The sequence below is a fragment of the Halichoerus grypus genome, chromosome 10 (genome assembly GCF_964656455.1).
Source record: "Halichoerus grypus chromosome 10, mHalGry1.hap1.1, whole genome shotgun sequence".
Taxonomy (NCBI): domain Eukaryota; kingdom Metazoa; phylum Chordata; class Mammalia; order Carnivora; family Phocidae; genus Halichoerus; species Halichoerus grypus.
In genome coordinates, this window is record NC_135721.1 from 115110979 (window position 1) to 115137756 (window position 26778).

General features: G+C 35.8%; 1 protein-coding gene across 7 annotated transcripts in view; it reads left to right on the forward strand.

Annotated features, from left to right (window-relative positions):
* The window catches only part of ITCH (itchy E3 ubiquitin protein ligase), a 121690-nt gene that overhangs the window by 77798 nt on the left and 17114 nt on the right, over positions 1 to 26778 (forward strand). For all 7 annotated transcript variants that reach the window (XM_078057105.1, XM_078057106.1, XM_078057108.1 and 4 more), the window contains 9 exons: positions 1063 to 1158; positions 2648 to 2822; positions 6950 to 7019; positions 10200 to 10284; positions 14991 to 15119; positions 21087 to 21159; positions 21970 to 22041; positions 24778 to 24866; positions 26575 to 26734. In XM_078057105.1, the coding sequence (XP_077913231.1) occupies positions 1063 to 1158; positions 2648 to 2822; positions 6950 to 7019; positions 10200 to 10284; positions 14991 to 15119; positions 21087 to 21159; positions 21970 to 22041; positions 24778 to 24866; positions 26575 to 26734 (949 nt within the window). The remainder of the gene's footprint in view (positions 1 to 1062; positions 1159 to 2647; positions 2823 to 6949; positions 7020 to 10199; positions 10285 to 14990; positions 15120 to 21086; positions 21160 to 21969; positions 22042 to 24777; positions 24867 to 26574; positions 26735 to 26778) is intronic.

The following is a 26778-nucleotide window of genomic DNA, read 5'->3' on the forward strand; positions in this document are numbered from 1 at the left end:
AAAAAACTCACCACATTAGAAATCCACCCCCTCCTCATTTCCAGGGCAAAGGTTTTTGTTTTTTTGTGGGGTTTTTTTGTTTTTAATTGAAGGACTCTGAACCATAGTAGGTTAACCAATGCCATGTAATATAAAATAGTCACCTAATTCAGATTGCTCTCTCTTTGAAGGGGGAAAAAACACTTTTTAAAATAAAATTTTCCCATCATAAAGTCATTATAGCAAAGTGGTAATAATTTTAAAAAACTGAGAAAATTAGTATTCATAATCCCATTTTAATCTCTTCTAATTATTTTAAAAATTTAATGCTCTAATAGTTTACATACTTATATACATTGTGGCATTCAATTAATCCAGGGCTTGGAATCTAATTAAAATTAATTGCTTGATAAATTAATAAACCCTTATGATGAAAATTTTAATTGCTAAACAGATATTACTGTGGGTAGTTGGGCCATTTTCCTTTTGCGAAACCTACACGGGAAGCCAAATTAGAAAATTATTTGTGCAAGGGATTAGCAAACAGAAACTTGTGCTCTCCAAAGTGATTGGTACTTCTAAGCTGTGATGGTTTATTCCTGTCTTCTTCTCTTTGGGGATTAACCTATCAAGGAGACTAGAATACCCAGATTGATTTTGTCTGTTAGACTGTGCAGAGACACATCTGATAAAATCTTAGTCTTTGATTTCAGTTCTTCTAGAACACATTGTGTTTTGCCTTTCAGTTAGCAGCTCAGTCTTTCTTCAGATTTCAAAACATTAATTACAGCATTTTTTTTTCACCAAGTCTTTCATATACCACGATCAGATTGAGGTAGACTTTGTTTCCTGAGTGCATATACCTCAAACCTCTTTACAAATACAAGGCATCTCTTGAGCAGATACTGCTGCAGAAGAAGTCTTACCCACTCTGTCATCCTCAGGATAACATTTCTTGACTTTATTCCTAAATTCTTTTGGTATCTTCTTTTTATATTGACATGCTTATTTGCCTCAGTTCTGTAATATGGTCATATAAGAGAAAATAGCAAAGATAAGTGCCTTTTAAATTTTGTGTTTAAGTTGGGAGCAGAGAGTGGACCAGCATGGACGAGTTTACTATGTAGATCATATTGAAAAAAGAACAACCTGGGATAGACCAGAACCTCTACCTCCTGGGTAAGTATCTGAATTAAAGAAGAAAAAAGTATTCAGAACTATAGAATATTATATCTGTACAAAATCTTCCCTATATCCCTAGTTTTCCTCTTCCTTTCAGTCTTTTCTGAAGTTTCCATAAAGTATCCACTTTGTGTTGTGGTAGGTGCAAATTAGAAAGAAGAGAGAGAATTGATTGAGCATGGTGAATGATTTATTTTTATTCATTTCTGACTTAAAGATTTCATAGGTCTTGCTATTTCCATGTTTTCCTTTCTGTATTTTACCTGGCTAAAACCACAAGGTTTTAGAATTAGTTTCTTCAAGAGTAATTATTTAACTGAATAAGAATTATTAAAGCCCGTCATAATATATGAAGATAAAGTCCCTATTATATAAAAAAACTTTATAATAGTGAAGTCACTGCAGAATAGTTAGGGAATTAAAGGATATATTAATGCATGATGTTAAACATTTAACATTTACATTATAGAAAATGGAAGAAAATATTTTTATTCAAGGGAATTCAGCAGCAAACATAGGGAAATATTTAATCTTGCTATGATCTCAAATACACACCTAAAAGATACTGTTTTACTTATTAAATTAGCAGATAGTATCCAGTATTGGTGAGATTGTAGAGGAACTTTACCACATAATATTGCTAGTGGTAGTATAAATTAGTTGCAACTCTTACAGAAAGTATATCTAACTATAGTAATGCACATACCCTTAGTAATCCTCTCCAGGAAATTTATCCTAAAGAAGTAATGCAAAGGAAGAAAAAAATTGATGTATTAAAGGTATTTATTATTTTACTATTTATAAAACGAGAATATTGGAAATAACCATAAACAAAGTAGAAATCAACAAGTTATTGTATTAATGTTTACTTAATATTATGCACCCATTTGAGGGGCGCCTGGGTGGCTCAGTCAGTTAAGCAGCCAACTCTTGATTTCAGCTCAGGTCATGTTCTCAGGGCTGTGAGATCAAGCCCCATGTCAGGCTCCACGCTCAGTGGGGAATTCTCTCTCTCCCTCTCCTCCACCTCCTGCGCACTTTCTCTCTCTCTGAAATAAATTTAAAAAAAAGTTTATGCACCCATTTGAAATGATCAGTTATAATTCTGCGGGAAAAGTGCTTTTTGATATTTCTGAAAAGCTGTATATACAATTGTGTCCCTCCCTATTAGGATTTCAACAGTCAAAAGAGTGTCGGAAAGAAAATGAGAACTTTTTTCTTAATTACTATTTGAGACTTACTCACTAAATATACACTGTATTTTTAAAACCTGATACATCTTAACTTTTAAGGAAAAATTTCTAAAAACATTTGTGTTCACTTAGGGACCGTTTAAAAATATATAAAATAAAAGAGTTCAGGTAAATCAAAAGTACTTTAAGGTAAAATCTTACCAAACCTGCACCAGGGCCATGATGAAGTTCTGTTTAGTTCATATCTAGATGACAAGTAATTATTGAATTAGGTTGTTTTTGTCCTGATTTAGCTGGGAACGGCGGGTTGACAACATGGGACGTATTTACTATGTTGACCATTTCACAAGAACAACAACGTGGCAGAGGCCAACGTTGGAATCTGTCCGGAACTATGAACAGTGGCAGCTCCAACGTAGTCAGCTGCAAGGAGCAATGCAGCAGTTTAACCAGAGATTTATTTATGGGGTAAGTAGCCTGTTACACTATAAACTTAATAAGTATTTGTTTTTAACCTTTTTTTGCATGTGAAATGTTAAGTAATAAAAGACAAGTAAGAGGGCACCAAGTTGTTGCTGTTGATAGATATTATGTTTAGACCTTGTCTTGAGTATTCTTGTGCATGTGATCTATTCTTACCTCTTTGAAAACTTCTAAAGTTCAACCTCCTTTGCTTTGTTAATGTCAAAAATAAAAAAGAAGTTAGGACAACTTAAAATTCATGGGCAAAAGGATAGTAAAAATAAACCCAAGTGGTTTGAAGAGAATTAAAACAGTTCTAAATTTAATACTCCCTAGCTTGGCAGAATATTTGAAGGTTTGGCTCTAAGAGCATCTGACTATTAAGTGGTTATATAGAACTAATGACAGAATTGAATCACTTTGTAACATATGAAAGTACAGTTTACCTAATTAATTGGTGCCCTGGGAGACTAAAGGAATTTGATTCCTTATATGAATATGCTAAATATATTATTCTAGCTTCAAAACTATATTATCTTTGGTATGCATTTCCTTTCTGGAAATGGTTTAAGTTTGTACATATTTTTCTTTAGAGTAATATTGCAATAATAGCTATAAGTTTACCAAAATACATTAATGTTTTGTTAACGCAGTCTTTGGTGCTAGGAATTTTATAGTCTCTCAAATCATAAAGTATTATAGATCTTTTCTCTGAGGAAAGGAATATAGTCCTTGGAGAAATATGATTCTATGGGCCAAACAAAAGGGATTCATTTGAGTAATATTTAGAACTTAAACCAAAAGGATGCCTGGGTGGCTCAGTCAGTTAAGCGTCTGCCTTCGGCTCAGGTGATGATCGCAGGGTCCTGGGATCGAGTCCCTCATCACGTTTCCTGCTCAGCGGGGAGCCTGCTTCTCCCTCTCCCTCTGCTGTTCCCCCGTTTGTGCTCTCACTCTCGCTCTGTCTCTGTCAAATAAATAAATAAAATCCTAAAAAAAAAGAACTTAGACCAAAGAAAATCAACTCTCCAAGAGTTCAAGAGAAGCTGACCTCCATTTTCATCTCTTCCCCTCTACCACCTTTGGTATCCTCTCTGTTAGAATACATCGGATTAAATTACTGTCCTCTCTGAGCATTTTTTTCCCCCCTTTTCTCCATATTCCTGTCTATTTCTTGGATCTCATGACCATAATAGTTTTCATTCATTGATTTAAAATTTTAAAAAAAATCATCTTTATTACCAGCCTTCCCTTCACTACCTAGTTATGACTAAGATTCTTGCATATAACGATTTCTCCTGCCACCTTCTATAGGCAGCTGTCATTATATTTCTTCCCAGTGGTTTTAGAAGTGAAATTAATTTGTCTCTTGTCTGTCTTACCCTACTCATTTTTTTTTTCTATGCTGTTTAACATCTTCCTTTCTTTTAAATTATAATCAGCTTTGGTATACCTGGCCAAATTTCTTCTAGGTTTGAATGCCTAGCTTGCCTGCCTTCTTTAAAGCTATTTTCCACATGGGTGTCCATTGGAAAGAACATGGGCTTTGGAGTCAGACACATCTGGGTTTGAATCCTGGGGATACAGTTACTTTCTGTATATGACTTTGAGAAAGTTACTTAACCTCATCAAGACTCATTTACTTTATCTGTAAAAAGTATAATTAAATTTCCTCAGGAATTTTTTTGAGGATTCTGTAAAATAAAGTTCCTAATATGTTTGGCACATATTAGATGGATAGAAATGTTAGTTTTCATTTTTTCTTTCCCTCATATCCACATTGTAAATGTGCTCTTTATCTTACTTTTACAGTAGATCATCTTTTAAAACATTCTTTTAAAAGACTGATTTAGCATATATTTCCAGGGCACCAACAGTATATATTGCTTCATTGTAAACTTCACCAATTTGATACTCAGAGTCTTTGGAACTTTTCTTGAATTGCAGCTTTTTATCTCATTGTCCATGTTCTTTTTTTTTACTCTTATCCAAAATTATCTGACCATTTTTTTTTTTAATTCTTCCACTTTGCTCTTGTTATAGAATAGTTTTAAATCATAACTTAAACAGTCTATTTTAGCTACCTTTAACACAGCCAGCAATATTAACTGCATTGAATGAATTAAACATTCTTACTATCAGCTGCTTAAAAAGTGGTGGGGTGTTGGCATATTGTTTTATAAAGTGGCCTTTGTTCCCCTGGTAGACTCTCATACACCTAACTTTTATTTTTTTTCTTAAGTAGGCTCCACACCCAACATGGGGCTTGAACTCACAATCCTAAAAGATCAAGAGTCACATGCTCTACTGACTGAGCCAGCCAAGCATCCCTACACCTAGCATTTTTAACCTCAGAATGGAAATGGTTGATGTTGGAACACTGTGTAATGGCTCTTTCCCACCCATGGCTTCAATGTACATGTCCCCAGTTTATTTAACTAGGGAAGAGCCTTGGGTCTTAGACTTGGGATAGGCTTGGGTCTTAGAAAATTATCATAATAGTTTGTCATATGCCAGACTTTTTAGACCTGTTCCATAACCAGTATTCAGACCTTTTATAGTGTTTCTCCCTGGTCTCTCTGCTCTCACTGCTTTTCATAATTGTGTCTATCAGGAGGAGCAAGGCCGGTTCTTGATAGGTCTATCTTCCAAGAGCTGTTTAATCAGAAATAGAATATCTGTCATATGCTTTAAAACTTTCAGTCAGTTACCCAGTTTCTGTAATAAGTCAATAACATGGGCAAAAAACCCCAGAAACAATAGGGGGAACTGCTATAGATAGAGACTTAAGAGACTCAACCAAATGTAATGTGAGGACTTTGTTTGAATTTTGACTTGAACAAATAATCAAATGCATGTAATTAGTGACCGGTTATTAGATGATAAAATTAACATAGATTCTTTGGTAGATGTGATTAACAATATTGTGGTTATGTGAGAAGATGTCCACAAATTTTAGAAAGACCTGCTCAAATACAGAGGGGTGAAATGACTCAATGACTCGGCAAAGAAGAGGGAAGAGAAAATTTGGCAGTCTTGATAATTGTTGAATCTTGGTGCTAGGTATATAGGGGTCACTCTCCTTATTTTACTCATATATTTTTTCCATTAATAATTTTTGTTTAAAAAGCAGTTTAGGGGGCACCTGGGTGGCTCAGTCGTTAAGCGTCTGCCTTCGGCTCAGGTCATGATCCCAGAGTCCTGGGATCGAGCCCCGCATCGGGCTCCCTGCTCAGCAGGAGGCCTGCTTCTCCCTCTCCCACTCCCCCTGCTTGTGTTCCCTCTCTCGCTGTGTGTCTCTGTCAAATAAATAAAATCTTTAAAAAAAAAAAAAAAAAAGGGCAGTTAGAATCTATTATTTACTCATTTTATCTTACTGAAGGAGAAAGGGTTTAACCAAATCTTCCTGAGAGACCATGTTATCTCCACTTTATTATACATTTAAACCAAAACATACCCATTAACCCTACATAGTCACTATGACTTCTGCTTCTCTTATTTTAATGGTTGACTCATTTTTCCAAATGGTTTCCTTTTATCTAGCCAGACTTCTGTCTCTACCAGTGTGGTCATTTGAAACCAGAAGTTTAAGAAGTCTTCTTTACAGATCTAGATTTATCAACTCTTTCCAACTGGAATTCTTTCCTTTCACTCATCTGACAGCCTGTTCTTCCTGCTCCTGCAACTCTGTTTCCACAATGTTTGTATATACCCCATGTTTTGTATATGATTCTTTCTTTTTGAGTTAGAAATACAAGGTTAGTCTCAGCCATCCGATGACTCTGGGTACTGTTGTTTATAAATAACTCTTTGGGGATTTATATATTTCTCTAATTTACTGAGTTATAGCTGAAGAAGAAAACGATCATTTGAGGGTGAGGATTATATATTTGTAATATTTGAATTTCAAATAATTTCAAGCATTAATGTTTACAAAGATTTTTTTTTTCTTTCTCCAGAGTGTATTGGCATATATCTGTTGACTGTGTGACACATCTCTAAGATGTGAACTCTGTGTTACATTGCACATGACCGAGGAAGACCTACCAGAACTCGTAACCTTGCTTTCAGGTTATCTAGTTAGGTTGTTCATTAATTCACCTTTTTGTTGTTGCTGTTGTTATTCTTTTTAGAATCAAGATTTGTTTACTACATCACAAAATAAAGAATTTGATCCCCTTGGTCCCCTGCCACCTGGATGGGGTAAGTCACATGATTTTTTTCATTGCATTTGTCATTTTAAAAATCAGATATTTATGGATGATAGCCTGCTCTTGCTTGAGTGAATATGTGGGAAGTTTTTGGATGTGTTAGTTTAATTCAGAGTGCCAAATAGGTATTAAATTTCCTAGAAGTTCTAAGTTGACTGTCTTAATAGTTAACTTTTATTGGAATTCAGAATTATTTTACTCTTTTAAAGTTTAAAAATATTTTGGTCATCATTAGGATCTTGCTCTTTTTCCTAACTTTAGCCAGCAACACTTCCCTAAAATATTGTCTCTAAAGACCCAATCCCAGCTTACCCAGGTTATCAGAATTTTGCCTTGCTTATTTTACATTCTGCTTATTTTTAGGTTTCACACTTCTGAAGTTGAGGTGTACCCCCCTTCCTAGATGAGTTCATGATCACCCTGTTACTTAGATTGAACACTGCTTTATGATTCTCTGCCTTTGGGGCACATGCCTTATTTGTGCAATCAGTGACAACACTGGTACTGTAACAGATGAAACCCTACCTGACATATCTTCAGGATTGACCCAGAAACTAAAACCCCAGTTTACAGCCTATGTTTACATTCTGAAATAGACAGCATTATTTTTGTGACACGTTATTTATTTATTTATTTATTTTTAAATAGGTTCCACGCCCAGCGTGGGGCTTGAACTCAGACGCTGAGATCAAGACCTGAGCTGAGATCAAGAGTCAGATGCTTAACCAACCTAGCCACCCATGTGCCTCCATGATACGTATTTTAAATCCAGCTTCCTCATCCCTTTCAGACTTCATGTGCTAGGACCAGACATTACCACCTCACAAGCTGACAATGAAGAATTTTTAATACATGCAAACTAAAGAGGCTGGAGAAAAAGAATGGTTTTGGTTCAACAGTGTAGTCTAATAGGACTTTATATAGCTGGTTTTACCCATCAAGTATAAAGATATTTTCTCCTTTTGAGAGTTGCTGTGAATACATAGAACGGCAAGAAGCTTCTGTTTTTTTACTGTTTTATTCATCAAGTCAGGAAGGGCTCTAATCTGCATTCACTTTGCTATTCAGTAATCTCAGTATTGTTTATCATGTGACTTTTTTCAACAAAGTAAAATCAGCTCTAAAGCCACAGTACTTCCTCTCATTAAAAGCAGATGAGCCTTCAGTTGCAAGTGCATCCACCTTTTGAAATTTTGTTTTTCACAGCTTCTTCCAAGAAATGCTGATATCAGCAGTATATACTTAGAACATATATAGAAAAGAAGTTTTCTATTGAATTTATCCTGCTTCATGTTAATTTTTGAAGAGAAAATCTCTGGCCCTGAAGTCTGAACTTACGTGGCAGATATGCACTTAGGGTATTATTTTTAGATTATAAAAATTACTTTAAAAATTATTTGGATACAAATATATTTTAAAATTTTATATTTATGTGACTGCCAAGAATATTAACTAACATTATTATGTAGCCAGCTGTAGCACTGTGGATGCTTCTTTTTGCCTTAGAGACAGACTTAAAGTTGGTTACTTTTCACACTCAAGATGCCATGACCAGTGAAGCCAGTGTTAATATTCACAATGTGTCACAAGATGCAGAATCCCATTTATCTGTGTATTACGCACACTTGGGGTTCTGTTTCCATCTTAGGCTCAAGTGAGATAAGTAGCTGAGATGTTAGGATGGGGTTCAGGATACTCACTGGTATATCCCTTCTAACCTCCCATATTACCACTATACTCGAAATCATGGAATTAGTGCTGGAGATGTAGTTAAAAGTCACCAAATACTAATTTGACAAAACTATATAATTTGGCTAAAGACTTGTCCTGCAATAGCTTGCTCAGAGAAAGAGCCAAAGGATCTAAATAATTGTTATTTGAAAAATAGGTATCAGGGGCACCTGGGTGGCTCAGTCGTTAAGTGTCTGCCTTCAGCTCAGGTCATGATCCCAGGGTCCTGGGATCAAGCCCCGCATCGGGCTCCCTGCTCCATGGAAACCTGCCTCTCCCTCTCCCACTCCCCCTGCTTGTGTTCCCTCTCTCGCTGTGTCTCTCTCTGTCAAATAAATAAATAAAATCTTTAAAAAAAAAAAAAAAAGATATCAAAGGGATAAAAAAATGGCTTCATCAGCTTAGAATTTAACCTTAAAATTTTGTTTGAAATTGCTAATTTTTAGAAACTATGCTTTTAAAAATGTTGGAATCCATTCTATATTCTTCATTACTTCACTTACCTCATTTGGAGACATCTAAAAAAATTCAGGTACAGGAATTATCTTGATGAAGAATTAATTGGTAATGGAATAGAGAATTCAGTAGTTCAAAACAGCAGAACTTAATATTAAAATTTCAAGGACTTTTCTGTTATTAAAAGAGAAAATGATATCCATATGTCTTCTAAACCTTACTGAGAAAGCTGAGGAATACAGGAGAAATTTTGTAGAGCAGGAATAAGAAAACAAGAAGAATCCTAAAGCAAAGGTAGATGGGGGAAAGAAGTAGCAGTTTCAAAGGCAGTAAACTAAAGAACTGAGCCCTTTGCCCAGCCTTTGTGTAGAACGTTATTCTACATATTTAGGATTTGGGAACTGAGTGTATTAAGGAAGAGGATATATTTTGAAACCGTGTCTTCCGTAGTTGAGTAACGCCTAGCATATAACAAAGAAACAAGTTGTATCCCTCCTCCCCCATTATATTGTAAGAAAGGAGGTGATGCGGTATGCAAAAAATGCCTGAATAGAGACCTGACTTTCCATCCTGTCACTGCTACTCAATTCTGAGATTTTGGGCAGATCACTTAACCTGTCCCAAGTTTCCCTATCTTCAAGATAAACCATCTACTCCTGGGACTGTTAAGGATAAAATGAGGTCATGTATGAAAAGTTAAAACATTAATTATTCTTGCTGCCTTTGGTTAGATTGAACAAAAAAGTCCTGTGGGCCAGGCATTGTGAATTAAATCTGTTTAGCTTCTAGAATGTAATGATATTTGAATAACTCTAGCAGGTATATGAATTAAAAGTGAAAGAATAAATTAAACCTTTTAAAGTTGTGATTTGAAAGCTATAAAATCAATGCAATGAGAAGTGGGCAAATTCAGCACATTTTATTTTAGTTTGTGGAAGAAGACTATGCCAACCGTAATGCTTTGCCTTTTTGTTTTTTCTTTAAGAGAAGAGAACAGACAGCAATGGTAGAGTATATTTTGTCAACCACAACACTCGTATTACACAATGGGAAGACCCCAGAAGTCAAGGGTAAGAAACTTTCAGTTACTAGTATATAGATAATCTCTTAAAGATTGTACTATATTTCTGACTCAGTTATGGAAAAAATCAAGTTACAAGTTCTTTCCCCAAAGTCCTTAAACATTACTCACCCATATCCTTTAGAAAGAGAAAAAAATTACACTATTACTGTCGTATAATGGATGTGGGTTTCTTGAGAGTAGGGGAAAAAAGTCATTGGTTTATACCAATATACTATGTATTCAAATATTCCTATTTATTATTAGTAAGTCCAGATTAGTCTAAAGCAGGGTTTTGCAACCTGGGATCACTGGAGAAAATTCAGGAAATATGTGACTTAGGGGGAATAAATACAGATTTAGTTTTTTAACCTTTACCTGAAATTGAATGTTTCCTTCCATTGTGATCATAAGCTACAACCATAGTAGAATTAGCAGTGCCTAGGACTTTCCCACCAGTATAGAAATCATAGGTTTTTAATAGCATTTTGCAGTTGTTGCAGTTATCTCAAAATACTATTTACACATATTGCAAGAACATGCTAGTTAATGTATTAATAGACACATACTATTATTACAAGTTTTCCTTTTTTATTGAAGTATAATTAACATACAATATTATATTAGTTTCAGGTATACAACAGTGATTTGACATTTATATACATTATGAAATTATCACCACAATAAATCTAATGACCCTCTGTCACCAAAGTTATTACAGTATTACTGACTATATTCCCTTTGCTGTACCTTACATCCCTGTGACATTTATTTCATAACTGGAAGTTTGTATTTCAAAGACAAGTTTGTCTTTTTAATGTTTGGTAACTGTATATTCTATCTTTCTTTCTTTCTTTTTTTCTTTTCTTTTCTTTCTTTCTTTTTTTCTTTTCTTTTCTTTCTTTCTTTCTTCTTTGAGAGAGAGAGTGAGAGAGCACAAGCAAGGGGAGCAGCAGAGGGAAAGGGAGAAGCAGGCTCCCCACTGAGCAGGGAGCCCAGTGTGGGGCTTGATCCCAGGACCCCAGGATCAGGACCTGAGCTGAAGGCAGACGTTAACCAACTGAGCCACCCAGGCACCCCTACTTGCTTTTCTTTGTAGCATTATGTAATAGTACTTGTATTAGTTTGCTAGAGCTGCCCAAAATGAAGGTATAGGCAGGGCTTTGCTCCCTTGGAAGGCACTAGAAGGATTTGTTCCAAGCCCCTCTCCTAGCTTCTGGTAGTTTGGTTTGTGGCAGCATAACTGCAGTCTTTGCATAGCATTCTTCAGGTCTGCATGTCTCAAGTGTCCAAATTTCTTCCCCTTTTTATAAGGATACCAGCCATATTGGATTAATGGCTCACTGTACTCCAGTATGATCTCATCTTAACTAATTATGTCTGTAATGACCTATTTCCAAATAAGGTCACATTCTGAGTTACTGATGGTTAGTACTTTAACATAGGAATTTGTGGGTGGACACAATTCAGCCCATAATGAAATCTAATCCTGTACATTTATCAGACCACCAGAGGGTTCTATTCTGCAAGGAAGTTGGCAAGCTATAAAGCCAGAGAGCAATCTCCACAAGAATGCCCTCACTTCAGACATCAACCACAAACTGGGAGATCCCCAGAATTGCTCTTCAGACCAACTGGGTATGAATTTAGGGGTTCCCACAACCACTTTCAGGTTTGATAACTCACTTGAGAGACTAGAATTCACTGAAGCTTATTATACTCGGTTACATTTATCATAGGGAAAGGATACAAATTACAAGCAACAGAAGGAAGAGATACAGGACAGAATGTGAGAAGGATCTAAATACCCAGAATTGATGTGGAATAGTATACGTGGAGTATTGCCAACCAGGGAATCTCACCTAAGTCTTATATCCAGAGTTTTTATTGGGGCTCCATCATGTACTGCCTGGATAGCTAACCTTTAGCCTCTAGGCCTGTCCCAGAGTTTGAGCTAATATCTTCAGTTTCTAGTTACTCCAGAAGTTGGAATTGATGTGAGATGTCCCAAAGCCTCCATCATAAATCACATTGTTGACTGGTGTTCAGAGTTCCCAAGCAAACAGAGATACTCCTGACATGCAGGACATTCCAGAGGCCTAGAGATCACCTCCCAGTAGCAGAGGGCAGAGGCCAGACCTCTCTTTTGGTATGATTAATTCTTCACACATCCCTTGATTGAAAGTTAAGAACCTTTGTTCTAATGATATGCTTTAAATTTAAAATCTGTTTCTGGGGCTCTGGGTGGCTCAGTCGTTAAGCGTCTGCCTTCGGCTCAGGTCATGATCCCAGGGTCCTGGGATTGAGTCCCACATCAGGCTCCCTGCCCAGCGGGAAGGCTGTTTCTCCCTCTCCCACTCCCCCTGCTTGTGTTCCTGCTCTCGCTGTCTCTGTCTCTGTCAAATAAATAAAATAAAATCTTTAAAAATAAATAAATAAAATCTGTTTCTGGATACTAATATCACAACTTTTTTTTTTTTTAAAGATTTTATTTATTTTTGACAGAGAGTGTACAAGCAGGGGGAGCGGCAGGCAGAGGGAGAGGGAGAAGCAGGCTCCCCGCTGAGCAAGGAGCCCGATGGCGGGGCTCGATCCCAGGACCCTGGGATCATGACCTCCTGGGATCATGACCTGAGCCGAAGGCAGACGCTTAACCGTCTGAGCCACCCAGGCGCCCCATCACAGCATTTTTTATGTTGTTACAATATTTAACTTAAATATATTCAGTTTCCCAAAAATGAAGAAGAATTTCAAAGGTAACATTTTAAATTGCTCTGTAAAATTCTGTCTTGAAGGACAGAATAGACCATGTCACCTTTCTGTAATTTGCCACCATTTTTTGTTCCTCCTTAGACTTTTAAAGTGTCAGGGCTAAAGTGAGAATCATGTTACTAAATAATACAAATGACCCAGTTCTATCCAGTTTGTTTTGTTTTCAAGACAACAATTTGTTACTGAGCTTATCTTGAAAATATAACAAATAAGTGTTACCTTTTAAAAATTTTTTGATAATCTATTTTATCTGACATTTCTATTCAGCTCCGTGAATAAAGCTAAATGTTCTTAACCTTTCGACATAGTTTACAAAATACTGTTCTAGACAATGGTTCTCAGCCTTTTGTTCTTCTGAAGTTCACTTTTTTTTTTTTTATGTTCTGAGGTACACTTAAGGAAAATGACAATCCTGTCAGCAATAGTGGCTCTCTCAAACCAGTCAGCTTAAATGCCCCCAACCCCTCCCTTTCTTCCTTTCTGATGTGAACTTGGACATTACCATTTTCTCTCTCTCTCTCACTAAACCCACCAGGTGAGAAAATTTGAAGCTGTAGAATAGAGGAAAACAAACTGGCAAATATGGGTAAAAACTTGGAACACTTATTATACTTAACTAATTAAAAAGAGTAGCTGCCAATATGACAACACACAGATACAAACTACAAAGGAGGTATTCAATAATTCTCTACCCATTCTAGTGGAATATTTTAAAATGTAAAAATTTCTTAGGTTCACAAGTAAGTAGTTTTTAATATTTATGCTTAATGGCCCAATTATTTTAATATTATAACAAATAAAAATGCACTATTGCCTTATAATCTAGTTCCTATTTTAAAACTCATGTAGTATTTGCAGGGTGGGAAGTTGGTGCCAGATACACAAGCTGAAAAACTTGACAAATGCTGTGCTGGCAGTATGAAGGAAGTACTTTGAGAGACTCAAAGAGAATGACCAATATATAGTAGGGGGAATACTAATAGTTACAACTTGAGGGCTTACTATGTGTGAAGCTTTTTACTTATATTGTCTCACTTATTCCTCTTATAGTCTTACTATATATACATTCTTAACAAACTGAAGTTGAGAGACAATATATTGTCTCACTTACTCCTCTTATAGTCTTACTATATATACATTCTTAACAAACTGAAGATGGATTAACCAAAGTCTAAAGATAGGTATTAAGGAAGTGGCTAGAAATACTTCAGAAAGAACAGTTGAGTTACCTTAACAGAGGAATAATTAAGATCTTCTGGACAAGGGGAAAGGCTTCACTTGGAGGTATGACAGATCATGTCTTGTTTAGGGAAATGGTGAGTAGCACTACACTATGAAATCACAGGGTTCACAGAAGGGAGTTGGAGTTAGAGTGCAGAGTTAAACCTGAAAGGGAATGCTGAGGGCAGAGTGAGTGCTGGCTGTTTAGAGTTCAGGGCTTATCATTGGTAGTGTGAACAGTGAATATCACTTTAAGAAGAGAACTAATCATGATCAGATCTCTGTTTTAGTACTCTGTCAGCAATATGAAATGAGTATAGGACCAGAGTGAGACTAGAGGCAGGAAAACCAGTTTGGTGGCCATTATGAAAGTTTAGAAGAGAGATGAATGATGCCAGGGTAAGGATGTTCTTGGGGATTGAAAAAGCGATGAATATGAAGGCTTCTAAGGCAGAATGGGCAGAACTTGGTTACCAAAAGCTGTTTAGGTGGGTCATTAGATGGGGATTACAGGCCAGGTAGGTGGAAACTGAATGGTGGTTCCATGAACCTATTGATATGTTTAACATGCTTGTAGAATATCTATAGAGAGAGGTCTAGTAAATAATGGGAAATACTGGACTAAATGATCTAAATGATGCTGCATTTATGGATAATTTTTGTTTTGTGTACTTGGGAAACAAACAGGTCAACATTTTTTATTTGTATGCCTGTGTTTTGTAGCCAATTAAATGAAAAGCCCTTACCTGAAGGCTGGGAAATGAGATTCACAGTTGATGGAATTCCATACTTTGTGGACCACAATAGAAGAACAACCACCTATATTGATCCCCGCACTGGAAAATCTGCCCTGTGAGTTTTCTAAACATTGTAGATTAGAAGTAAGACTGATCCTAAGATTTTGTTATGAAGATCTGAATTAGCAAGGAATACAGTTCTTATTGTTTCTTGAGTTGAGTTGCCCAAAGGTCATTGTTCACTAAATATTTTGTATTTTTATTACCCTATGTATTTATCACCATATTTTCTCCTAGAGACCTTTCATATGTTATCTATTCACACAGCACTAAAAAGGTTATTTAGAAATTATCAGTACAGGGCACCTGGGTGGCTTAGTTGGTTAAGCGACTGCCTTCGGCTCAGGTCATGATCCCGGAGTCCCGGGATCGAGTCCCACATCGGGCTCCCTGCTCGGCGGGGAGTCTGCTTCTCCCTCTAACCCTACCCCCTCTTGTGCTCTCTCTCTCTCTCTCAAATAAATAAATAAAATCTTAAAAAAAAAAAAATAGAAATTATCAGTACAGTACTGCTCACCAATTAATCCCTGATTTCTGATGCCTGCTTTCTTTCAATTCTCCAATTTGTTTTTCTTTTCCATATTTAAAAAGTAACTTTATGTTTTGTTTTGTTTAACATGTTTTATTTAAGGTGTTTTTTTGTGGTGAAATACTTACAGCAGAGTTGACCATTTTAACCATTTTAAGTGTACAATTCAGTGGCATTAAGTACATTCACTTTGTTGTGCAACCATCAACACCATCCATCTCCAGAAGATTTTTATCATCCCATACTGAAACTCTATGCCTGTTAAACAATAACTCTCCTGTCCCCTTCATTCCTTAGCCCTTGATAACTCTTAACACTTCCAGTCTCTATGAATTTGACTGCTCATATAAATGGAATCATATGGTATTTGTGCTGTGACTGGTTTATTTCACTTAGCATTGTATCTCCAAGGTTCGTCTGTGTTACATTTGTATCCGAATTTCACTCCTTTTTAATGCAGAATAATACTTTAGTGTATGTATATACCATATTTTATTTATACATCTGTTCATGGACTTTTGGGTTGTTTCAAACATCTTTTGACTATTGTGAATAACGCAGCTGTGAATGTGAGTGTACAGATATCTGTTTGAGTTTTCGTTTTCACTTTTGTGTATAATACTCAGAAGTGGAATTGCCCGGTCAATGGTAATTCTGTGGTTTTTTTTTTGAGGCACTTCAAGACTGTCTTCCACAGTGGGTATACCATTTTACATTGCCACCAAAAGTGTACATAGGTTCCAGTTTTTCCATATCAATGGTTGTTGTTTTCTGTTTGTTTTTTAAAAATGTCAATCTGATGGGTATGAAGTGGTATCTCATGGTTTTTATTTGTATTTCTGTAATGATAAATGATTTTGAGCATCTTTTCATGTGCTAGTTGACCAAATATTTGTATATCTTCCTTGAGGAAATGTCTATTCAACTTCTTTGCCCATCTTTGCATCTGGTTGGTTGTTTTTTATTTTCTTTTTCTTTTTTATTTTTTTTTAAGATTTTATTTATTTATTTATTTGAGAGAGAGAGAGCCTGAGAGAGGGGAGGGTCAGAGCGAGAAGCAGACTCCCTGCCAAGCAAGGAGCCCAATGTGGGACTCGATCCCAGGACTCCAGGATCTTGACCTGAGCCAAAGGCAGTCAGTCACTTAACCAACTGAGCCACCCAGGAGCCCTGTTTTTTATTTTTTGAATTTTAGAAGTTCTTTATATTCTGGATACTAATCCCTTATCAAATATATGCAAATATTTTTTCCTATTCTGTGCATTGACCTAAATTTTTATAACTTTAGTTTTATAACTTTAGCTCTTAGGTGTAGGTTTTGGGTCCATTTCTAGTTAATTTTTGTAAATGGTATTAGGAAAGGGTCTAACTTCATTTTTTTGCAAATGGAGATCCAGTTTTCCAAGGACCATTTGTTGAAAAGACTGTCGAATGGGCTTGGCACCCTTGTCAAAAATCCTTTGACCGTATGTATATATGCAAAAGGTTTATTTCTGGAGTTTATATTTCATTGGTCATTATGTCTGTCTTTATTCTAGTTCCACACTGTTTTCATTACTGTAGGTTTTACTAAATTTTGAACTCAGGAAATGTGAGTTCTCCAAGTTCTTTTTTAAGATTGCTTTGGCTTTTTAGGGTCCCTGAGATTTCATGATTTTTAGGATAGAATTTTCTGTTGCTGCAAAAAAAAATGTCATTAGGATTTTGATAGGGGTTGCATTGAATATGTAATTCTCTTTGGTTTGTTTTGACATCTTAACAATATTATGTCTTTTAAGCCATGAACATAGGGTGTCTTTATATTTATTTGTCTTCTTTAATTTCTTTCAACAATGTATTGTAGTTTTACAGTATGCAAATCTTTTACCCCCTTGGTTTAGTAAATTCCTGGGTTTTTTTTTTAATGCTATTTGTAAATGGAATTGTTTTCTTAAATTTTTTTCAGATTATTGATTGTTAGTGTATAGAAATGCAACTGATTTTTGTGTTGTTTTATATCCTGCCTTGCTGAATGTACTTATTAGTTCTAATAGTTCTTTGTTTAGAATCTAGAATTTTCTAAATATTATATAATCTTCAAAGATAATTTTTACTTCTTCCTTTCCAATTTGGATGCCTTTTGTTTCTTTTTCTTGCCTAATTGCCCTGGCTAGAACTTCTAATACTATGTTGAATAGAAGGGAGAGCAGGCAGCCTTGCGTTTTTCCTGATCTTTGAAGGAAATCTTTCATTTTTCACCATTGAGTTTGTCATCTGTGGGATTTTCATAAATGGCTCTTATATTGAGGGAATATACTGCTGAATTCAGTTTGCTAATATTTTGTTGTGGACTCATATCAGTTCATCAGAAATAGTGGTCAGTAGTTTTCTTGTAGTGTCTCTGGCTTTGATATCAGGGCAATGTTTACCTCTTGTTACTTTTTGAATTTTATAATTTCTGCTTATTAAAAGTGTTGGGGGCTCCTGGCTCACTGAGTTGGTAGAACATGTGACTCTTGATCTCAGGATTGTGAGTTCAAGCCCCACGTTGGGTGTAGAGTTTACTTAAAAATAAAATCTTAAAAAACTTTCATATGTAAAGAAGAAACTAGAAATTCAGGCCACTTGGTTTTAATGAAATTAAAAATTATTTAAATATGGGTATTTACCCCCAAGATACAAATAGTGATCTGAAGGGGCACCTGCACCCCAATATTCATAGCAGCAATGTCCACAGTAGCCCAACTATCAGAGCCCAGATGTCCACTGACAGATGAATGGATAGAGAAGATGTGGTGTATGTGTATATATACATACACACAATGGAATACTACTCAGCCATCAAAAAAATGAAATCTTGCTGTTTGTAAGGATGTGGATGGAACTAGAGGGTATCATGCTAAGTGAAATAAGTCAGTCAGAGAAAGATAATTATCGTATGATCTCACTTATATGTGGAATTTAAGAAACAAAACAGGACCATAGGGGAAGAGAGGAAAAAATAAAACAAGACGAAATCAGAGAGGTAGACAAACCATAAGAGACTCTTAATCATAGGAAACAAACTGAGGCTTGCTGGAGGGGAGGGAGGTGGGGGAATGGGGTAACGGGGTGATAGACATTAAGGAGGCACGTGATGTAATGAGCACTGGGTATTATATAAGGCTGAGGAATCACTGACCTATACCTCAGAAACCAATAATGTATTTTAATTAATTGAATTTAAATGTTTAAAAATATTTAAATATGTAAATAACAGATATAAAACAGAAAACCTTAAAACCATAGTGGTTCCTTTATGACAGAAATACGTTTCTTTCCATCATTAAGCACACTGCTAATAACCCATGGCTCAATAAAGTCATGAGAAATTAGGAAACATTGTATTCAATGATAATAAAAATACACCATATCACAGTTTGTGGGGTTTAACAAAAATAGTCCTCAGAGGAAATTTTCTTGCTCTGTATAGGATTAAATTAGAAAATAAGAAAGGTATAAAATCAGTGATCACTGCTTTCACCTTACTCTAAAAAGTTTGTTAAACCCTAAATAAGCACAAAAAAGGAAATAAGCATAAAGGCAGATATTAACAAAATGAAAATGAAACTATAGAGAACTCAGAGCTAGAAGTTGGATCTTGAAAAAAATTAATAATATCAATAACCCCTAGTAAACCTGAGGAGAAAAAAAAGAGAAAACACAAATTAATATGAAAGTGAAAGGACATCACTACATATCCTGCACACATTGAAAGATAACAAAGTGTATATTGAACAACTTTATGCCAAGAATTTTGATTTTTTTTTTTTTTTAAAGAGAGGGAGGGGAGGGGCAGAGGGAAAGGGAAAGAGAATCTTAAGCCAAGCATGGAGCCCAATGTGGGGCTTGATGTGGGGCTCAATGTGGGGCTCAATTGAAGACCCTAAGATCATGACCTGAGCCAGAATCAAGAGTCAGACACTTAACCAACTGAGTCACCAAGGTGCCCCAAGAAGTTTGATATTTTAGATCAAATTGACAAATTCCTTGAAAGATACAAGTTACAAAAATGAACACAAGAAGAAATAGTAAATCTAAATAACCCTATATCTAGTAAAGAAATTGAATTCATAATTAAACAATTTCCCACAAAGAAAATTCTGGTATAGACAGCTTCCACTGGTGAATTTTATCAAAACTGTAAGTAATAATATCAATCCTATTCAAATTCTTTCATAAAATACAAGCAATGGGAACACTTCCCAACTCATTGGGAACTTCCCTCCCCTCATTTTCTTTTCAAGACTTTATTTTTAAGTAATTTCTATACCCAACACAGGCCCAAACCCACCCTACTGACCGAGACAGCCAGGTACCCCTAAAATCAATTGTATTTCTACACTGAACATTTAGAAAACAAATTTAAAGGAAGTCCAGGGCGGGGCACCTACGTGCCTCAGTCAGTTAAGCAGCTGCCTTCGGCTCAGGTCATGGTCCCAGGGTCCTGGGATCGAGCCTCACATCGGGCTCCTTGCTCAGCGGGGAGCTTGCTTCTCCCCTGCCTGCCACTCCCCCTGCTTGTGCTTGTTCTCCCTCTGTGTGTGTGTGTGTGTGTGTGTGTGTGTGTGTGTGTGAAATAAATAAAATCTTAAAAAAAAAAAAAGAAAGTAAGTCCAGGGCTTACTTGGAAGCCCCATGGTGTCATCAGTGATCTAGGCTTCTTACTTTCTGTTCTACCATCCCAGACCATGGGCTCTTTTCTCAGTTACCTCATAGTGTGTGATAGCTGCTGAAACTTCTGCTATCAATCCACTCTAGGCTGGAATATGGAGGAACAACAAATTGGAAAGAGAGAAAGAGAAAATCCTTTTCTAGCTATCTTCACTCTCTTTAAAAGAGCCTTTGCGGAAGTCCTATACATTTACAGCTCGTTAGCCATGGTTAAGTCACACAACCACGCTGAGAAATGTAATCTTTTTTCTAGGTAGCAGTCTGCCCAGGTAGATATCAGAAGTCTGATTTAAGGATAAAGGAAAGAATGGATTTGGGGATAGGCAACATTCCCAGATAGAACTTCCTTTACCTAGTCCTGTTAGATTTCGCTATATATAAAAGAAAATCCCACAACAGTGCCTTTAAAAAGATCTAAATTTCTGTCATTTAAAACTAGTCCTGGGGGGCGCCTGGGTGGCTCAGTTGGTTAAGCGACTGCCTTCAGCTCAGGTCATGATCCTGAAGTCCCGGGATCGAGTCCCGCATCGGGCTCCCTGCTCGGCAGGGAGTCTGCTTCTCCCTCTGACCCTCCTCCCTCTCATGCTCTCTGTCTCTCATTCTCTCTCTCGCAAATAAGTAAAACAAAACAAAACAAAAAACTAGTCCTGGGAAATTTTTTTTTTAAGGTGGTGTTTAGGAGTATGCTATGCTACAGTATTTTTATATTTGACTGAGTACTAAGGGGGTGTGGTATTTTGCTTTCCTTCTATATATTATCTTACGAGCTGCTAAATATGTCATATTAACATTCCTCCTCAGAGACAATGGACCACAGATAGCCTATGTACGGGACTTCAAGGCAAAAGTTCAGTATTTCCGGTTCTGGTGTCAGGTTAGTATCAGGACTTTTTTCTGTACTCCCTTTCTTTTGTTATGTTGCTTATATTACACAGTGATTGTGAAAATAATTCATAGAAAAACAGGTAAAATTGGAAGCATTGGAATCTCTTTTTTCTATTTTTAGGGCAAAGAAAAAGATTTATCAGTTAGATCATTTGTGGCTTCTGTAGTCCAGAAGAATAAACTTGAAACAGTTTGAATAAAAAAAGTGCTACTCTCCTTTCAGTACCCATAATTCTAAGATTGCAAAAATCTTCAAACAAATGAGTTAAAACATTTTCTGGTGTATAGATTGTAACCAGCCCTTTTCATATCTAATATTTGATATATATATGTATATATATATATAGTTACATTCTGAGTATTCTTCCCAGATGTGATCAGTTATTTCTGATATATATTTTCTGAATTAATGATTTCTTTATGGGTTCTAAATAAAATTAATGTACTAATCAAAATGTTACTATGATGAATATTTTTAAACTTCAAACTCATGTAATTAACTGGGCCCAGGCAAGCAAGAATAATCTAAGTTAGCTTTTTGAAAATAAAATTAAAGATTTATTTGACTCATTAAGTAAGCACTGCATATGAGATCTGTTTTCTTTTGTTATATATCAAATGATCTGTAATTAGCATGAATGCTCACAAATGCATGGTTAAACAGTATTGAAATAAGTTCATATTCATACTCTACTTGTTTCTCTAAGCAAAGATAAAAGTAAATAGAACTTCACTCTTTTGGTTTTTCAATAGGCTATTTTAATAGAGAGAGTTGACTTAAGTCATTCTTATGTTTCAGCAACTGGCCATGCCACAGCACATAAAGATTACAGTGACAAGAAAGACATTGTTTGAAGATTCCTTTCAGCAGGTACTGTCTTATTCACTCGATAATTTGCCCTGTGGCTGCCTGCCCAGAACCACTTTTGGTTCCAGGTCTAAACAGTTTGGGCTTTTGAGTTGGAGTCCTTAAATTAAGTACTGCCAGCTGCATTAGTACTTACACTGTAGGAACATGTATATGTTTGTATATGTATATGTCTTGTGCTTTTGAAATGTCAGAGTAATTTAAAGTAATTGGTGAGTTTCAGATTTTCGTTTCTAAGCTAAGTGGTCAGTTTGAAATAGATATTTGAGTAAAAAGGTAGGTTTTTGGTAGCCAGAGAAATATCCATATGAACATTATTGGCTGGGTAGAAAGGAAGAGGGGATGATTTTGCTTTTATACTTGTGTGTTACTTGCATTTTTACAGTAAGCATTTGTCACTCATAATTTTTACAAAAAAATTTTTATGTAGGAAAGAAATTGGTCATTGGTTATGATACCAAAATAAAAAAAGATATAGTCAACAAATTTTTTTATTGTCCTCAGAACCCAAGTTAATTTACACTTACTTTTATTTTGCAACTTAACCAACTGCAAATAAATGTTAAGTGATTTTGTTGTAGAGATTAAAATGGCCAGTGAAAAACTGTCTTAAAATGAAAACATCTACTTAGTCCTTATTTTATGGCCAGATATGGACCTAATTTTTTTATTATCAAGCACCTGTTGATAATTGTGGTAGCTACAGCTTCAAAATGAATACAAAGGGAAAAGAGATTTTCTGAGATGGTTGGCAGGCCGTCTGACTTAGCTGGCTACTTGCTTTCAGAAACAGTTATGTACATTTCCTAATGGAACCTCAGTAATTAACATTGAAGAGAAAAGCCAGTTGACATCCTGCTAAGTAGGAGCAGATAGCTTTTTAGCAGCAGAACTTGACTAAGGTCATTTAGAGAATTAGTGATTCCCTTGATCTGATGTAAGTCTCCAAGGCCATTCCCAACTCCAGTCATTACCTGCTTCTAATTTTCATATTCATAACTATGTAGTCAGTCTCTGGTGGGCCAGTTTCTTGGACCATAACTTGCTATTGCAGTGCTGAAAGGTGCAAAACATGATTAAATATCCCTTTATTTTTTGACTTTTGAAACCTAAAGACTTTTGCAGACCGACAGACCAGATGGTACTAAAACAGTTGTTTAAAATTGTCACCCTAGATCTGATATCCATCAAATAAATGTGAAACCAAAACTTAGGAGAAAAATTTGATTGCTTTGGAAGAGTGACAAATCTAATAGCAAAATTAGCATCAAATTTTCTTCCTAAGTGGTGGATAAAGTTGTTTGGGGTAGTGAGTGTTTTTGCTCATTGGGGAAATTGCAGGAGAAAAAAATTTATTTAGTATTAGGCATTTATTAAAGGGTACTACTTAAAAGATATTTTTCCTAGGGAACAGCAAATCCTAAAGAATCAGACACAGGGCAGAAAAAACAACCAGAATTTCCAAAGGGAAACAGTCTCAGGTTTGGGGGAATAGCAAGAGAGATCAAAAACAGCTTTAGGTTTTGGGGAGCAGCCCTAAGGACAAGGAATAGCCAGAGGAAGCAAGAAACAAACCAACAAAAACAAATGTTTTAACCTTTAATATCTGTCATTTGTATTGCTATGTGCCTAACCTAGAGTATTTGTAGAATATTTGTCATAAGCATTGAATTTTTTGTTACATCTGGGATTTTTTTAGTGGTATATGAATTAATGAAAGTGATATATTTATTTTGTGGGAACTGAGCCCTGGCATAAGCAGGTTACTTACTGGGCCTCTTTGGATATTTAATGTGAGAGTTCATTCTAATTTCATAAAACAGAGGCATTAAGTCCACTTCTCTTTGTCCAGGCCCTGTCACTTTCTTTTCTAAGAGTAATATTTGTAATGTTCTTTGGCCCAATTTTAGGCAAGTAATTAGTTTTACAAAGGAAAAACCCAAATCATGAACTCATTATTAATATTTCAATAATGGTGCTGTCCTTCAAATACGAAGATGATCTTACTAACCACTCTAGTAGGACACAAAATTTGAGTATTTTTCCAGGTATTTATAGGTTTCCACTGAGAATGAGTTTCCAAAATTAACTATATTCTTTCTGCAGCCACTGGTTTTCACTTCCAGGTTAGCCAAACGCTGTTATGTGTACTTTTGGCTGTAAAACAAACCCAAACATAACCAAACCAAGCCCTTCACCACCCAAATGACCTGACAAAGGACCATGCCCACAGTTACTCTGCTCTAAGCAAGTGACAGAAGCAACTTGATAAGTCAAAAGTAGGATTATTTAAAAGAAAATTATGTATCTATAAGGTATATTAAAATATAGATGTGTAGGGGCGCCTGGGTGGCTCAGTCGTTAAGCGTCTGCCTTCGGCTCAGGTCGTGATCCCAGGATTCTGGGATCGAGCCCCACATCGGGCTCCCTGCACCACGGGGAAGCCTGCTTCTCCCTCTCCTACTCCCCCTGCTTGTGTTCCCTCTCTCGCTATGTCTCTTTCTGTCAAATAAATAAATAAAATCTTCAAGAAAAGAAAAATATATAGATGTGTATAATATCTATAAAATATTATAAAACTTTAATGTATTTTCTGTATGTATGGTGTTGACTAGACCACAAACACCATTCTATGTCATGGGAAACTCAAGTTACTTATAAGGAAGAATATCTCAGACCTGGAAGTGGTAGAATGATATTTCAACAACTGCTTTTACCAATCCTTTTATTATTTTGTAGATAATGAGCTTCAATCCCCAAGATCTGCGAAGACGTTTGTGGGTGATTTTTCCAGGAGAAGAAGGCTTAGATTATGGAGGTGTAGCAAGGTAGTGATAATATGAATACTCAGAACTTAGTTCCTTTCTTCCAAAGGTATCATTCACTTTGCTTGCAAGTATTTTCTCAATCTTCTATTTCAGGAAAATGAATGTAGCAAATTATTGTACCTTTATTCTGCAGCTACCAAAGTTCAGCAAACACTAATTCAGCACTTTCTAAAGGACTGCTAGTAGATTTCCCCCACATTACTCATTTTAATCCTCAGGATAACCCTGTGAGATAGAATTTTATAAGTAATGAGGTTCAGAGACTAACCTACAGCACATAACTAAGATGTAGAGCCTGGATGCAAGCTTTGTATCATCAAACCAGAAGCCAGTGTTCAGTCTACCACCTCTTTTTTGTTCCACAGAGCGAGCATACAAGGCCCTATAGTGATCAGGTTATTTTCCCCATCACAGATTACTGATACAGATAATAGCCACTCAGTTCCCAACTGAGATTAATATAGCTGTTTTAAGAATACAGAGGGATGTGTAAAATAGGAGTTAAAATGTTAAATTCTGCTTTCTTAATATTGGAGCTTCTAATCAAATCCTAGAAGACAAACTCAAGAAATTCCTTTGCTTATTCCATAACAATATAGCACATCAGGTTAAATACTTGCATAGCAGTGGCAGTGTGGAAAGCAAGGACTTTAGAGTCAAGATTGGATTTGAATCCTTTTTCTGCACTCATTAGTACAACCTGGGGCAAATATCTTTCATCTGTAAAAAAAAGAATAGTCACATCTAGTTTTCTAGGATTAGTGTTTATTAGTGACCTAGTTCAGACCCTCCATTTTTGTGTGCTCACTAAATGATGGCTATATTTTAGTAGTTCTTATTTATGTTATGTATTAAAGTTCACATTTCAAAATGTATGAAATAACCACTGGTAAATAATAAATATGAATAGAAACATTGAATTTTGTATAAGTTAAAGGTAATTCAGGAGGAGGGCAATCATTTATTCTTAATTAGAAAATCAAATAGTATTAAAGTATAAGCAGCATTACCACCAGAGGCCATGAACTCACGAAAAGAAATCTCAGACACAAGCTAGTATCATCTGTATTGCCCCAGATCCATTCTACCTACCAGGCCCACCCATGTTATATAGTAACTATAATCTTATGTTAATATTGGTTGGTATTTTCACAACAGTTGAATTAGAGCTCCTCAGAGCATTTTTCTAATGAATGAGTGACTTCAATTAAGTGTTTTATTATCTTCGTGAAATTGGAAGTTTTTTCATATTTACCTAAAATTTAGAGAGCAGTGTCATTTGATGAGGATTACTGTGAGGTTGAGTAACAGATGGGGTAATATTAGACTTCTTTCAGCTGCTCTAACTACATGGGTTAATAGTGAATTTTAAACTTGGCCTCTATATAGTATTTCATTGATTCTAAGACTAACATTTTAACGTCTCTGACATTGGGATATGTATCACAATTAGAAAAATTTTTAGTGGCTCATCAAATAATGGTGTCTTTTAAGTCGACGATGTCTTAGATTCTTTGAAATATAATATGCAGTGTGTAAATATCATCTCTGTAAACTAGATGTCTATTTGAACAGAAGCAGTTCAAAATCAACATGGGATTAGAAAACTCTCACCAACTGAGGAGTGTAGATCCCTGAGAACTTTGTAGCACTGCTCTTTGATTTGTTGGCATGGTTTTTTTCACCCTAAATTTTCTTTTGATTTCAGAGAGTGGTTCTTTCTTTTGTCACACGAGGTGTTGAACCCAATGTATTGCCTGTTTGAATATGCAGGGAAGGATAACTACTGCTTGCAGATTAATCCTGCTTCTTACATTAATCCAGATCACCTGAAATATTTTCGTTTTATTGGCAGGTTTATTGCCATGGTAAGTACAGGTGGAGAACTGTGTTTACTTTGCTAACTCAACAA